At 53.3% G+C, this 15,547-nt stretch overlaps 3 protein-coding genes across 10 annotated transcripts; all 3 read right to left on the bottom strand.

The window, feature by feature from the left end:
- Positions 1-143: 143 nt before the first annotated feature.
- Positions 144-3,096, bottom strand: REX1BD (required for excision 1-B domain containing). Its single transcript, XM_084884740.1, has 5 exons — positions 2,749-3,096; positions 2,572-2,654; positions 2,035-2,239; positions 946-1,025; positions 144-375 (listed from the first exon to the last, which is right to left on the bottom strand). Exons 1-5 carry the CDS (start codon positions 2,848-2,850, stop codon positions 303-305), a joined length of 543 nt encoding a protein of 180 aa, XP_084740866.1. The 5' UTR covers positions 2,851-3,096; the 3' UTR covers positions 144-302.
- Positions 3,097-4,031: 935 nt separating this feature from the next.
- UBA52 (ubiquitin A-52 residue ribosomal protein fusion product 1) lies at positions 4,032-7,787 on the bottom strand. Of its 3 annotated transcripts, none has more exons than XM_084884743.1 (5): positions 6,964-7,787; positions 5,978-6,100; positions 5,695-5,781; positions 4,291-4,393; positions 4,032-4,217 (listed from the first exon to the last, which is right to left on the bottom strand). In XM_084884743.1, exons 2-5 carry the CDS (start codon positions 6,078-6,080, stop codon positions 4,124-4,126), a joined length of 387 nt encoding a protein of 128 aa, XP_084740869.1. In that variant the 5' UTR covers positions 6,081-6,100; positions 6,964-7,787; the 3' UTR covers positions 4,032-4,123. The 3 variants fall into 3 exon arrangements, with proteins under 3 accessions (XP_084740869.1, XP_084740870.1, XP_084740871.1); XM_084884744.1 differs by having other exon boundaries at positions 6,913-7,020; XM_084884745.1 differs by lacking the exon at positions 6,964-7,787 and adding an exon at positions 6,551-6,639.
- A 941-nt stretch (positions 7,788-8,728) lies between these two features.
- On the bottom strand, positions 8,729-15,449 carry KXD1 (KxDL motif containing 1). 6 transcript variants are annotated; one of them, XM_084884730.1, is made up of 5 exons: positions 15,308-15,449; positions 12,588-12,747; positions 11,036-11,188; positions 10,444-10,490; positions 8,729-9,652 (listed from the first exon to the last, which is right to left on the bottom strand). In XM_084884730.1, exons 2-5 carry the CDS (start codon positions 12,686-12,688, stop codon positions 9,423-9,425), a joined length of 531 nt encoding a protein of 176 aa, XP_084740856.1. In that variant the 5' UTR covers positions 12,689-12,747; positions 15,308-15,449; the 3' UTR covers positions 8,729-9,422. The 6 variants fall into 6 exon arrangements, with proteins under 6 accessions (XP_084740856.1, XP_084740859.1, XP_084740858.1 ...); XM_084884733.1 differs by having other exon boundaries at positions 12,588-12,706; positions 15,308-15,448; XM_084884732.1 differs by having other exon boundaries at positions 15,230-15,368.
- Between the last annotated feature and the right edge of the window lie 98 nt (positions 15,450-15,547).

Here is a 15,547-nt window from a genome sequence, read left to right as displayed (position 1 = left end):
CTAAACTCTTTGAGAATGTGACTGAAAACACCAGTTTCATCCGTCTTGGGGGAGGGAGTCTTCCACCCTCCATCCTGCCTTTGAGGGCCCCCTTAACAGGTATACACAGCCCAGCACTCCAAGATGCAGAGATGGTAGAGCGGTTGCAGATGAAGGTTTCTTTATTGGGGAGCAGAGGTGACCTCATGGAGGGGGAAGGTCCACAGCCCCGTGAGGTTCCAGCTTATCCAGCCTCGCAGTCAGAGCTGGGCGCCACCTGACTCATTTCCCATCTCCCTCAGCGGGTCCCTGGGGAGTCACCGTCACTCAGCAGATTCTGCATCGAACCTGAGGTCCTGGAGAACCTCGCTGATAGCTTCCATGGTTTTAATTACCCTATAAAAGTGGATGGGAGCTATAAATAAAACCCAGACGGGGCAAGTGGACCTCCACTGGCAAGCCCTGGGCCCTCTGCCCACCACCAAGCTTCTAGGTAGCATTAGGAGCCAGGAGGGCCATGTGGGTGCCCGGGAGCAGGGGTGTGCCTGTAGGTGACAGTGGGCAGAGAGAATAGGCCATCTCGGTGGGTGGGTGCTGTCAGGAGGGTGTATAATGTGACTGGCACATTTCGACGGGATGTGTTTGGGGGGTGAGGGCAGGAATGTGTAGGTTTGTGCTTGGTGGGGTCTGGGTGACCGTGTCCACGCTGTACGTCCAGCCACATGAGTGGGGTTGGTGTGTCTGAGACGTGCAGCTTTCCCGGAAATGAATAGAGTCCGGTATGGAAATGGGAGAGTGTGTGCACCAGGGGAATGTGCTGTGTGTCTGGGAACCACCAGGTGTGAACTCCAGTGTGCACACCCGTAGGGTCTGACGGTGCCAGCCCCAGGGCATACTTGGTTGGGAGTGAGCACCTGGACCGTGTGCAAATCTAGCATGGCCCGCCCACTGGGAAGAGGCACTCACTTCATCTTCAGCTGGTGCACCTGCAGCGTGTCGTCCTGCCCTGTGAGCTCTTGTGCTCCCATCATTTGCAGCAGGGCCACCTGGTTCAGGGGTGGGGGGAGGCAGCAGGGAGGATATCACTGCAGGCAGAGGCCACCCCTGCCCTCCCACACACACATCAGGAAAAGACAACCAGAGAAGCAGCAAAGGGGAGGAGCCCGGGATTCAGTTTAGAGACCTGGGTAGGCCGCACCTTGGCACTTGGCATGGGGTGGGACTCGCAGTCAGCCAGATATTGGCTGCAGGGGCACAGGAGGTGGGGCCTCATGGTCTTGGGGGGGGGGGGGGGGGTGTCTCTGGATGCTATAATCCCAGGGTAGAAGTAGGTCAGAAACCTAGACTAGGACTGGGATGTTCAAAGCAAGTGTGGGTGATCCGGAAATCCCTGTGTAGAAGGTGATATGCGTGTGGCTTTGACTGGACTTGGCCTGGGAACAGTGTATCTCAGCAGGATTGGCTGTGGAGGCAGAGTACCCAGCCCCGGGAACCCTAGGGAAGGTGTAGGTCCAGAACCTAGGCTAGGGTCTAAGGTTACTGGGGGGGGGGGGGGAGGCAGAGACCACATTGCCCATATGGGAGTTGAAGACTGGACCTGAAGCATTAAGAATAGCCAGAGGGAGGAGCGTTGTGTGGGCGGGTGCAGGTCATCCAGGACAGGGTTACTCTGGGATAAGGTGACCAGACGCACGGTTTTTAACAATTTGTCCCGCGTCCCGCGGAGTTTTAAGAGATCGGGACTTTTTTAAAACGCCGCAGGACGCGGGACAAATTGTTAAAAATCGGGATGTCTGGTCACCTTACTCTGGGAGGAGGGACTGGGATGGACGGACATGTTCTGGGACTAAAAACCTGGAATGAAACTCTGCGGACAGGTGGAGACCAGGAGGTGGGAGATCTCAAATGAAGCCTTAGTGGAAGATTGAGGTGGGGGCGGGACTCCAGGAACAGGGACTGGAATCATCTGGCCTTTCGACCACGTGGCCCAGAGTGGACCCAGCAGGCCACCGAGGGAGGGAGAGATTCCGTTTAGAGTAGGGGGCAGGGCCTCACCGTAGCCAGGCGCGTCTGCTCCAGCTCTTGCAGGCTTCGCACATGGCCGGCGAGCAGCGGCTGCGCTCTAGGGCCGGCCAGCTCGGCCTCCACCGCCAGCACCTCCCGGGAGGCAGCGGCGAAGGCCTGGGTCACCTCGTGCACTGTGAGCCGGTAGCTCGGGAAGTCGTGTGGAGGGCCGCTGCGCAGGTACTGGTGGTGGCCTCTGCGGCAGGATGGGTACTGAGGCCACGCCTCCAGGCTCACAGGCCCTGCACCCGCATCGGCCACCTGAAAGCCCTACACTGCCCCCCCCCCCCCCAAGTGTGCCTGGACCCGTGTGGAGGATGATGATTCCTGCAGAGGAACCCAAGACACTCTCCGCTGCGCTTGGGGAAGGGAGAGACACCCCACTAGGTGGGATCTGGGGAAGTGGAGATACACCCCCGAGTCATCTCGCAAACCCCACCCCGCCTGGGCCCCAGCTCTGGCTCCGGGCACGCCTACCTCCGGAGCAGGAAGGGGACCGAACCCTGCGACCCCGGCGCTGCCACTTACTCCTCCAGGCGGCGGAAGGCCTGCGCACGCTCAGCCTGCAACTGGTGGATGCGCTGCACCAGCGCCCGGATCGGGGCATCTTTCTGCGGAGCAGGGGGCATGGCTGGGCATGAAGCCGGCGCTCCCGAACCGGTACTACCCGCCCCGCACCCGTTCCTGCTCGGGCCCCGGGCTCACCCAAGGCCACGTCGGTTCCTGGACCTCTGGGTCTCCTCTGACTGCTCCTGTTTCGGGCACCGAGGGGACCGCTGACTCAGCCTCAGCCTTGGCGGTTATCATGACTGCTCAGACCTGGCCACGCCTGGGTGGCTGCTCTGCTGCGATTGCGATAAGCGCCCCCTGTAGGCCCGGAGGTCTCTGGATCTCAGCCAGCGGCCGGCCAAACGGGAAACCACCGGAGCTGGGAAACTGGAAGACTGGGGACACCTCATCCCCACCCCACCCTTGTTCTGCCTTCTTTCATTTGCTCTTAAATGTGTAGCATAGCAAGGCTATCTCTGGATTTGTAAGCGTTTTATTATGCTATGTCAACACATATTTCCTTTTATCCACATACCGACCTCACACAAAACTGATTTCCCATCGTATAGTCCCACAAGGCTGTGATAAGAGTGGAATTTCAATGCAGTTTGACATTAGAAGTAGGCCCAGACTTTATTTGACTGTGGTAAGACCTCATAAATCAGGGGTCCTCAAACTTTTTAAAGTGGGGGCCAGATCACGGTCCCTCAGAGAGCTGGAGGGCCGGACTATATGAACTACTAATTCCTACTGTAACACCTCGGCTGCGCTCACTGCCCAAAAAACCTGGCGGGCAGATCAGACTCCTCTGCGGGCCGCGTGTGGCCCGAGGGCCGTAGTTTGAAGACCCCTGTCATAAATAATCTGAAGGCAGTATTGGGCAGAGGTGAGGCCACAGGGCCTCATATTAAGCACTTAGGTGGCCTCCAAGCTTTCTGCTGGATTCACCAGTTTGAGCAGACGCTTCCTTCTCCAGGGGTGGAAATGGGAAGATCATTAAAATGGTGGTCACCTGGCACATGAGATGTTTGTAGTTTGAGGGATGAAGCTGAACTGAGATGTAGAATGACTGAGATTCCAGCATTAGCTAGCACTGCAGGTCTCCGCTATTCTGACATTTTCCAGGCCTGGGTTGTCACATACACCAAGCCCCAGTTGTCCCAAGAAAGCATGGCCTTCTCAGGGCGTCTAGCCCTCACCTGACTTGCAGAAGCATCATACAAAGCTGTGAAAAACAAAGGCTTACTCCTCCAAAATCATCAAGTGGGGCCCGAGTGCTTCTAAGATTCAAAACTGAGAACAGGTGTTTCCTAGTAGGTGGGGAACCCATCCACACCTGAATACACAAGGACTCACAGAACAGGGAGTCCCTAAGGGAGATACCCACACCGGCCACCTTCCCCACAGGACAGACCAGCCACATGGACACGAGTTACTGCTCCAGTCAACAAAAGAGAAACTTTATTGAGGCCCTAGCATCACAGGGTTCAGATAGAAGGCTGCCCTGTGGACCCAAGGTTGGGGAGGGGCCTTATTTAACCTTCTTCTTGGGGCGCAGGTTGTTGGTGTGGCCACACTTCTTCTTGCGGCAGTTGACAGCACGGGGGTGCAGGCGGGCGTAGCACCTGAGCACAGAAAGGAAGGATTGGTCAGGGCACCTGTCCCCTCTCACCAGGCCCCACCCCCAAGCATGCTTACTTGCGGCAGATCATCTTGTCGCAGTTGTACTTTTGCGCGAGCTGGCGGAGGGAGGGTTCGATGATGCCACCCCTCAGACGAAGCACCAAGTGCAGGGTGGACTCTGTAGGAAAAGAGGGTTGGGGAGAGGCAATGACTCACCCGGGCCCAGTTCCTGGCCCGCTGATGCAGGGCAGAGCCTTTGTGTGATGGCCACACCAGTGCTCAGAGTCTGAGGCTAATAAATGCCAACACAGCTTTGTGCAGTGGCAGTACTGTAGCCAATTATTACTACAATGCGATTATTACTAATTAAAAAAAAAGAAAAAAAAGAAAAAGCCAACAATGCTGTCCAGCTGGATTCCCAACTGGTAAGGTAATTTCTAAGTGGTGTGAGGCTGACCTTTTATTTTTGCTAGGCAGAATAGTTAAAGCTTGTTGTTGCAAAGTGACACTATTTCCTTTATAGTAGTTAAGATTAAAAACAAACCAACCAACCAACCAACCAACCACGTTTTAAAAAAGAAAAGGTGGCCCTAGCCCATTTGCTCAGTAGATAGAGCATCAGCTCCTGGACTGCAAGCGCGATCACCAGCCCTGGATGAGGGTAAGTGCGGAAGGCAACCGCATCCATGTGTCTCACATCTGTATCTATGTCTCTCCCCGCTTCTTTCCACTCTAAAAATCAACAAGAACTACCGTGTTTCCCCGAAAATAAGACATCCTCCAAAAATAAGACCTAGCACATGGAAAGATAAGACATCCCCTGAAAATAAGACCTAGCACAACTTTGGGAGAAAAAATTAACATAAGACAGTCTTATTTTCGGGGAAACAGGGTATATCCTCGGGTGAAGATCAGCAAGCCTCCCCCATCTCTGATCCTCACCTTTAGGACCACACCCCTCTGCCCTGGCCAATGTGGCTCAGTTGGTTGGAGCTTCATCCCCTACACTAAAAGGCTACAGGCTTGATTCTTGGTCGTGCCAATAATTAAGTTTCGGGTGTATATGGGAAGGCAACAGATCAACACAGCCCCTCCCACCTCTTCCACTCTAAAAGTCAATGGGGAAAATATCCCAGGGTGAGGATTAACAAAAAACCAAACAAGCATGTCTTCAGGTGAAGCTTAAAAAGACAAAACAGCCCTGGACAGTGTTGTTCAATGGTGAGAGCATCAGCCGCGCACTGGAGGGTCTCGGGCACATACCTGGTTTTCGGGTTCCTTCCCTGCCCCCGATTGGGGTGTGTGGGGAAGGCAACCAATCAAAGTCTCTCTCTTCCCTCTCCCTTCCCTTCTCTAAAAACCAAGGGGAAAACTACCCTCGGTGAGAATAAACAAAAAGACAAAAACATAAAAACCACTGCCGACTATGTTCCACCCCAGGTTTTCTGGGGTCCTGTTCAGCCAACACACACTCAATACCTTTCTGAATGTTGTAGTCTGAGAGAGTGCGCCCATCCTCTAGTTGTTTGCCCGCAAAAATCAGACGCTGCTGGTCAGGTGGGATGCCTGGGGATTGAGAGAAACTCAGTTACTGAAGCTCTGACGAGCATCACCCTCCCTCTTTCCTCCCATTTCCCCGCCTTCTCCACCATCAACCCCAATCTTCCAGAGGGGAAACCCAGATAGAGATAAAAATGCCTTCCTGAAATTACGCAGCAGCAGCATTGGCAAAGCTTCAGCACCCATAGCTACACAAACTTACCCTCCTTGTCTTGGATTTTAGCTTTGACATTCTCAATGGTGTCACTGGGCTCAACCTCAAGGGTGATGGTCTTGCCAGTCAGGGTCTTCACAAAGATCTGCATTTCTGCGTCTGCTGGGGAGGCTGAAACAAAGTGGGGAGTACGGTCAGGCCTGAGCATTTTGAGCTAGCCTGCCTAAGCCCTGACTGCCAGTGCTGTCCCTTCATGGAGCCCAATGTAGGCCCGCCCCAGTGCCTGTAACCTTCCATCCCTGCAACGAGAAGTACCTGGCCAGGGCACCATTTTGCCTCACACATTTCCCCCAAGTGTGATCTGGAGGTTCCATCAATCCCCTAACCACATCTCTACAAGATATCCTTCCTGCAGTTTGGGTGGGAATCGCATCTTAATAGTCATTCCCATCCATCCAGGTCCTCTCTTCTCTAACTATAGCTAATCCTCACTCTGGCTTCCTTCTCAGTTACCCCCAAACTTCTTCGACCACACCTCTTGCTTTGCTCCAACCTATCTGCCAACCAGGTGCCACATACTTGTTTAAACAGGCATTTGTTTTCATTTTCAAAAAAACACACCTACAACGTGGACACTACCGGATTCTTCTTTACAAATGTAGAAAAGGAGATAGATGGGAACCCTACTTAGGGGATGCGGGTGAAGGTCTTAATACTTTTAAAGTACAGAGAAAAGTTACAAGCTTACTATCCCTCGCATTAACTTGGTTCGGATTCCCGCTCCCTCCTCCCCCCTCCCGCCACCTCCAGGCCCCGTCAAATTCCTTAAGCCGGCGGCGCGGGCAAGCCATCCTCCCAAAGGCCGGTTCGCCTCCTGGGGGCCAGAACCCTGGCCCAATACGCGCTACGTAGCTGGCCCGCGGAGCCCTGCCGGCACGAACGGATTCGGATGGACCGTCTCCTCCGCCGCCTCGGCCCCGTACCTCCCGCTCGACCCCGACACGACGCGGACCCGCACGGACACTACCACCAACCTGCTCCGCCGCCTCGTTGACGAGAAAGAGGACGGCGGAACCGGAAACTGCCGAATCGCCTCCGAGAGCGCCTGCGCACTGAGCACGCTGCACGCCTGCGTCACAATTCGCGCCGCGCGTCGTGCCCCGCCCCGCCGCCGAGTGGTGTGCGGGAGAACGAAGCCCGGAGTGCCGCTCACCTGCTTCCGGGAGTGGCGCTCACCTGCTTCCGGTGTGCACTTCCGCCGCGGCTCACCTAAGCTGTCTGCCGCACTTAAGCGGGTGTTTTTACCAGGTGTTCCCACACGCGGGTTCAGGGTCGGCTGAAGGAAAATCCGGCGATCTGGGAACTGGAGTATTTATTGGGCGGAGTAGACTTTTGTGCTAAATCGAGGCATTAAGCAGAGGATAGGAAGCGGGTACAGGAAGCGGGGTGTAGCAGGAAAGGTAGGAGGCGTGGGACCCTCGGGAGCCACGTAGGTACCTGACACCCGGAGCCAGTTATTCTAAAACTTTCTGGCCGCGGTGCGCCTGGGAGCGGGGAGAACAGGTAGGATTGGTGCATCGGCTCAAGGAAATGGGGTGGGGTCCTGGCCGGTGTGGCTCCCTTGATTGAGCGATTTGCTGTGCGCAGAAGGTTCGCAGGTTGGATTTTGGGTCAGGGCACATGCCCAGGTTGTGGGTTCCATCCCGCGATTAAGAAGCAACAAATCAATGTTTCTGTCTCACATGGATGTTTCTCTCCCTGTATCTCTAAATCAATTTTAAAATATAGCCGGTTTGGCTCAGTGGGTAGAGCGTTGGCCTGGGAACTGAAGGGTCCCAGGTTCTATTTCGGTCAAGAGCATGTACCTTGGTTGCGGGCACATCCCCAGTAGGGGGTGTGCAAGAGGCAGCTGATGGATGATTCTCTCTCATGGATGTTTCTAACTATCCCTCTCTCTTCCATTGTGTAAAAAAATCAATAAAATATATTATATATATTTAGCCTTAGCTGGCTTGGCTCAGTGGATAGAACTTCAGCCTGCAGACTGAAGGGTTCTGGGTTCGATTCCGGCCAAGGGCACATGCCTGGATTTCGGGATCGATTCCCAGTAGGGAGCGTGCAGGAGGCAGCCAATCAATGACTCTCATTGATGTTTCTCTCTCTCCTCCCTTGCTCTCTGAAATCAATAAAAATATATTAAATTTAAAAATATTATACTTTATACTTTAAAAAAAGAAAAAAAGAAAACAAGGTGAGACCTAGCGGACTCCCGGATGGCTAAAAAGTGGAGGGCGAATGAAAGAGGTGAGGACCTAGAAGTTACTTGTGGGTTTGGCAGCGTACCTCTTCATTTCTTTGAACTCTTCCCAGTGCCCCTATGGGTCAGGCAAAAGCAAGTGCTTCAAAGACTCAAGGACTCTGAGTTTCTAATGGGGAAAGGGACAATCTCAGTTCCCTGAGGAGCCTACCCTGCAACTGAAAGCTGGAGGAATTATTCAAGAAGGTAAAGTATGCAGTGATTTTCAACACCTGTGCCACAAGAATTTTTAAAACATTTTTTTTCATACTGGCAAAAATATACTTTATGTTGTGCCCAGAATTTTAGTATTAGTTTATGTGTGCCATGAGATGAAAAAGGCTGGGAATCGCTGAGGTAAAGAAATGGTGTTGGAGCAATGGTTATAGGAACCTGGGTGGTTATGGCTGCACCCCCTCCTGTCCCACTTCCAGCACTTGTCCCCCTTCTGAGCTGATGGACATAAGGATGGAAGGAAGGAAGCCACTGCTGGGTACACACCCTTCTCTTTTTAGTCTTTTTATTGATAACTTCCCAACAGCATCTGTAAACATCGGATACAAAAATATTCTGTTAAATTCTGTTTTCCAAGGTGGCTGGCTTCACGGAGGCCCTGGGAGAGATCTGCAGGGCCCTCGGGGCTCACACCTTTGGTCAGACAAATGTGGGCTTTTATCACACTTGGGGCTGAGTGGATGGTCTTGAGCTTTCTACAACTGTTTCAGAAACCTCCTCGAGATACTGATCGGAGAAAGTATTTAAGACTTTCCTTGGAGGAAGGGACAGGGAGACCAGAATTAGTAGGTGTGGGAGTGAACTGAGGCATGCTAGTGTCTGTCCACTAGTTGGTGGTGAGACAGGGGATATCTGGCTGTTGTCTTTGGGAACCTTTAAGTGTTGTTCAGAGCAGACCTCAGGCCTGGCTCTGGAAAAGATTCCTTGTGCCCAGCCCAACAACTCCAGCTGGCTGCTCATCCCCTGGCCCGGCAGAGGGTCTGCAGGAGAAAAACAGCCTCAGTGAAGGAGTGAGAATGACAGATTCCCCAGAATTCCACAATGCTGGGAGGGAGCCTTATCCCCCAGGGGGCCCTGGATGCCAGAATAGGGTGGCAAAGCTGACCGTTTCCAGGCAGGGTTATCTGCTGCCACCTCAGACACCTGGAGAGACCTGGAACCCCTTGGAGTGCCTGGGAACAGCTACTGGCCCGGCATCTGCTTATCATCCATCTGACCGTGGTCATTGAAGGCAGGGGAGTTGGGCTGGATTTGGGACAGGTCCTCGAATCCAGGGCTGAGGGGGGGTGAGATGGTATCTGGGCTCGTGTCACAGGAACCTGTGCTCTGTTCCGAGGTGGCAATGGTGGTCGTGATGCTGGGTGGGATGGGGTCTTCATCATCATCCTCCAGGAGGGATGCCTCTGGGACGTCTGCGGGGAGGTGGCCCAGTGTTGACTTAGTCACCGCGATTAACTGCACCTATGACCCCTCCTCCCACCACCACCCTGACAGCAACCCCCACCCACCCTGCCATGGGGCGTGACTTCATCCATTTTACAACAGAGGGAACTGAGGCTCAGGCAGATGAGAGGCCTCCAAAGTGAGGCAAGGACTCAGGTTCCCTGGATCAGGCTGATATGGGTCCTGGGGTCAAGCCTGAGCCTGGCTCTGCCCTCTACTGTGTCACCTGAGTCAGGCCCCTCACCTGCCCTTGCCTTAGCTCCCTCCTCGATAAATTGGGGCCGATGGCAATGGCATTGCCTCTACCTCTGGTATTCTGTGGGGTAGAAGCTGTTGGCCCATTTAGCACCTGGGGTAAACTGAGGCTCAGTGTAAGGGAACACCGTTTCCTCTGACAAGCAGGTGCCCCTCTGGCCCTCAGTTTCGCCATGTGAAATGGGGATGCGGTCCCCACCTCATAGCTGGTGATGGTAACAGCCTATGTGTAGGGATGTAGCACTCACTGGGGTAAGGATTGCTATTGTTCTTGTCCCTGCCACCTCCCCCCAGAGAGGGGACCCTGGTCCCAGCACCGGCTCCACAGTTGCCTTGAAGGCCAGGCTAGCGCCCCCACATCTGCCCCCTGTCCCAGGACTCTTTGGACCCATTACCCACCAGCCCCTGAGGCGACCTTCCAAAAGCCAGCCCTGGGCTGAAGAAGGTGGCATCCAAAGGTGGCAAAGATCAGACATGGGGCACAGGAACCCTCGGTGACACTTACGGCTGAAGGCCTCTGGGTACTGCCTGGCCAGCTTGCCTTTCAGCGTCCTGCAGGGCAAGAGAAGGCAGATAGGCTGAACCCCTTGAGCGAACAGGCTGGGCCACATGCAAGTTAGCAACCCTTGCTGTCAGCTCTGGGTGAGTGGGTAGTGGGAATTTTCCCCTCATTGCTTGTCCCAGGTGCTCCTGGACTGGAGAGAGGCCCAGGCACTCAGCCCTGCAAAACTCCCACCCTCGGTGAGGGTGTCCGTGTTAGGGCCAGGCTGAGGCCCAATGAGAAATGCTGGCTTCCCATCCCTTAAAACCCAGCAATCTGATATGTTTCTTGAGAGAAAATCTGGGTAGAGGGATAGCGGGCCAGGAGGCTGGCTTTTTGCATCATGTGTCTGGTGCTATGTTGCATTTTTTTCACAAGATAAATAAAATTTAGAAACTTTGTGATTTTTATGCCAGAGTTCATATCTTGGATGCTAAGTGCAAGAGGAAGCCTTGAAAAACAAGCGAGTTGGATTTCCCCTTTACTCCGTTATGTGGAGGCCCTATTGAAGACGGGAGGACCTGAGGCTCGGAGGCCAGTGGCGCCAAGTATGTACCTGATCCTGCGGAAGATGCTGTCCAGGTCCCGCTTCATCTCCGTCAGGGTCCTCGTGTGGTGCAGGAAGCGCTCGTTCATCTGCTGCAGGCGGGCGTTTGATAGGTTGTTGAAGTTCACCAGCATCTCGTTGGTTTTCTCAAAGCGGTCCAGCCTGGTAGCAGAGGCCACCAGTGCTTCTGGTCAGGCTCCAGGGCTCTGCCCACTGGGTATGCTAAGCCCTTTTCCTGTTCTATGTGCCATTCCCTTGTCCTACAAAGCTCTACTTGATTGAGCCATGTAGCAAACTACTATTCAAACTTCAAAACCCTATACAAGTGTGCCTTTCTCGTTAGCTTTCACTCTCTCAGACTTCTCTGACTCCCTTAACCTCAGGTAGTTTCTCTGGCCTAACCCTGATACCATGGTGCCAGGAAGGTTTGTGTCCCCTCACCACAGCAATTCTCCAGGGTCAAGTCTGAATCTGACATAAAGAACTAGGAAAGCCCAGCCAGCATTGACCTGTGGACTAGCAGGTCACAGTTTGATTCCCAGTTAGGGCACATGCCAGGTTGTGGGCTCGATCCCCAGTGGGGGATGTGCAGAAGGCACCTGATCAATGATTCTCTCTCATCATTGATGTTTCTATCTCTTTTTCCCTTCCTGTCTGAAATCAATAAAAAAAATATTTTTTAAAAAAGAACTGGGAGAAAGAGGAGTATTATTGATACCCAGACATACCCAGCAATCCTGTCACAGAGCAAGAAGATAGGAGTATCAGGTTCATGCTGGGCCAAAGGCAGGGAAGAACCTTCGGCTTAAAGACACAAAAATGCTCTTGCCAGTTTTGCTCATGATTAGAGCATCGGCCCATGGACTGAAGAGTCTCAGGTTCAATTCCCAGTTGAGAGCATGTACCTAAGTTGCAGGTTCGAGCCCCAGCCCCAATTGGGGCCCGTGTGGGAGGCAACTAATCAATGTATCTCTCTCTCCTCCTCCCCACTCTCTTTCACTCTCTAAAAATCAATGGAAAAATATTCTTGGGTGAGGATTAAAAGAAAAAAAATACAAAAATGAAGTCCCAAGATTGTGTTCACCCTTCCTCCCCAAAGATCAGGCCAAATCAGAAAGGGGCTGCAGTAGCCATGGTGCCACGCCCAGGGAGAGCAAAAGGGCTTTCATGGTCCCTCCAAGAGACCCCAGGTGTTCTGCAGACAGTCTAGGCTCTGAGACACCAGGCTCCCAACAGGAAGTCAGCCCACCAGCTACCTTATATCCCCATCCTATCCTCCCAACTTTCTACCCTAGCCTTGGGCCAGGAGCTGCTGTGGTCTTTGCCAAGCCATCCACAGCTGCAAAACCATCCTAAAGCCCTGTTTCCTGTGCTAGGGCGTCACCTCAGGCCATGGAAAAATTTAGTTTGGAATCAGCCAGAAGCTTTGCTCATTTCCTTCATTTTTACCACCAGTGTGAGGTCTGGGTAGGGGTGGGCAAGGGCAAGAATGCTGGTTGGCAAAATGGATTCCTTCCCACACCTGGGCCCACTCTAAATGTGCCCTGTGGGCACCACTCACATGTTCTTCTGGGCCAGGATGATGGCGTTGACATCATCCACATTCACCATGCTCAGGATGCGGCTGCAGAAGACCCTCGAGGCCGAGGCCGGGGGATCCATCTCTTCCTCCTCCACTGCCTGAAACAGGCAGGAAGAAAGTCTTCGGTCTGCATCAGGCACTGGGGAAGATGGGACAGAGAGAAGGGGCTGGGAACCCCACAGGCTGCTAAAGTGAGTCAGTCTTGCCACCTGAGCCTCAGTGTTGACATCGTGGGAATGCAGGGTTTTTGAGAATTCCAGCAGGAGGTCATATTTATAACTTGTACCTAAGTACATCAGAATCCCATCTCTCCACACCCACTGTCAATGTGCCCAAGGCCGATGGCACCTTCAACCTGCACTGATCTGCCTGCCTCCTCCCACCAACACCCTCCCCTGCCTTTGCCCATTCCTACTTCAGGGCCTTTGCACCTGCTGTTCCCACGGCTAGAACATGCTTGGCTGCCCCCTTAGATCATCACCACCTCCAGGGTCTTCTCTCCCAGGAAGTCCTTGATGAGTACCCCTACTTTGGTCACTTTCATCACTCCACCTTGTTTTGCTTCACTGGCTCATTTCTGTCTGAAATAATCATAGTTGACCTGTTTGCCTCTCATCCCACAGCGGTATCAGTTCCAAGAGAGTCAAGGCCTGTGTATCTTGCGTGTTTGCTGTCTTCAGAGCCCAACCCAGAACCTGGCGCACATCAAGGGGTCACCAGAACTTCATTTGGCAGAGGCAAACAAGACCTTTCAAACCCTCTGATGCTAGAATTTTAACACCAAATTAAAGCCAAGAATTTTAGGCACTTGCAGCCAGGCTTTGGGCCCCAGCAACTCAGATGACTATGTGGCTCAGCTTCCCTGGCACACATAACCATTGCAGTGGGTGGGGGCCAGGGCAGGAAAGGCCACAGTGTTAGCACTGACCCTCCTGTGGGGTGGGGGCTTCAGGAAAAACCCAGAATTTTGACATAGCTTGGTTCTGGACCCACGCATTTAATGGCCAATAGAAAGGCCCACTTGCCATTGGCAAAGATTTAACAGGGATCAGAAAGGGCTTTCAGATTCCACTTACTCCACCCTCCTCTGAGCACCAACTTTAAGCTAAACAAGGTACAACTTTATACATGGGAACTGTTACCCTTATTAATATTCGAGAAAACTGAAGCTCAGAGACTAAGCCACTGGGCCACTGTCACACAGACAATGAACCTGAGTCACAAGAATGCACATAGTACACAGGATCTACAAAGTCATGAATCTGCACAGGTGTTCAGTATCTACTACCCATGACAGCACAGCAGCTTCTTTAAGCAATTGCTTCCTAACAGACTTCTGACTTTTCCAGGAACAAATGGAAATGGAGATTTTTTTCTCTGTGAAATCGTCTAATTTACAAATGTTAGCAAATAAACATCATGGAGGCCAGGAGTATTTGTGCCCTGAATCTGGCTAGCAGGTTGCAGCTCCCACCTGCCTCTGGAAATAAGCTGCCACACCTGGTGAAATCCTACCCCCTGCCAGTATCACTGTTTATTAAGCTCTGACCATGTGCCAGGCACAGGCATCCAGTCTCTACACTTCAAGCATGATCATGTATAAACAGGATATTTGGGCTCAAAGGTCAGAGCCCTGTGTGTGTGTGTGTGTGTGTGTGTGTGTGTGTGTGTGTGTGTGGTGGGGAGAACCGTAGCTAAAGTCTGGCAGTCACAGGATTTGGACCTGCAGGAAATGGTTCTGCTTCAAAGTAGGGCTCTTTCCTGTATCTGGCTTCCAGATGTGAGGGATTCAAGGCACATCCCTCCACTCCCAGCTGTCTCTCAAGAAGGCTTCCTTGACTAACAGTCTGGATCACAAAAGGGTGGAAATGACCCCAAAAAGGACCTGGGCCCTGCTCCAAATATATTTATGAGGGAAACACGCAGAAAGAGAAGCTGTGTGACCTCAGGAGGGTCACCTCAATCAGTTTTTTCATCCAGAAAATGGTAATAAACAATCAGAATCTTACAGTGCTGATCCCTTTTAGTTAAATCTTTTTAGACTACACTCTGTGACGGTTCCAACAGTGATAAAAAGTTGAACTATAGAGCAGGCTGTTTCTCCAAGGGGAGTATAAAGAAGTCCTAGGACTGACGTGGGAATTGGGGTTTTGAGGAGGCCTCCCCGGTGCTTCCAAGACTAGGAGTAAGTTTAATTCCCAATTCCCCTACAACACAGACACTATCGTTCCCCTTCGAGAGCAACTAAAGCTCAACATTGGTGGGCTCCGTCGCCCAAGGTCAAATGGCGAGGAGCCAAGGCGCCATGATTCCACCCAGGTCATTGAACAAAATAATTTGGCCACCCAAGCTTAGCAAAACCCCGGAGTGGGGGCGGGACTCCCACTCCCGGACATAGACCCTCACGCCCCACCCCTGCAAAGCGGGAAACAGGCCTAAGCAGGGCAATGCTCGATTCTAGGTGACTCTGCCCAGTCTGAACACAGGCGACCCCAGCTCTTGCACCCCGGACCCGGATCCACTGAACATACAGGGAAACTGAGGCCTGTGTACAAGAGAGGTGCCCAGAAGTGTCCAGTGGCACGCCCCACCCCGCGACAGCCCTGGGGGCCGCGCCCGACCTGGCCTGGCTCCCCAGCGGTCCTGGCGGCCCCGGTCCCACCCCGAACTCAGGCCCCCGGAGTCGGTGGCAGCGGCACCTGCACATCTGGAGGCCTTGCTCGCGCTTCCGGGATGGCGCCCGCGTCTCCGTGACGTCACCACGCACCTTGCGTAGGAACTCGCGAGGAGGCCTCAAGCCCGGAACCAACTTGGGGACGTGGAGGCGCGCAGGAAGGGGCGGGGCTCAGACTCAGCTCCGGTTCGCGTGTGCGTCAAAAGGCTGAGCCAGTCCCGCAGTCCCTACTGCGCCTGCGTAGTTCCCAAAGCCGGAGCTTCGG

This window comes from Pipistrellus hanaki (genome assembly GCF_964339955.1).
Source record: "Pipistrellus hanaki genome assembly, chromosome: 5".
Classification (NCBI taxonomy): Eukaryota; Metazoa; Chordata; class Mammalia; order Chiroptera; family Vespertilionidae; genus Pipistrellus; species Pipistrellus hanaki.
The sequence above is the reverse complement of the archived record's forward strand: the minus strand, read 5'-3'. Positions and strand labels throughout refer to the sequence as shown.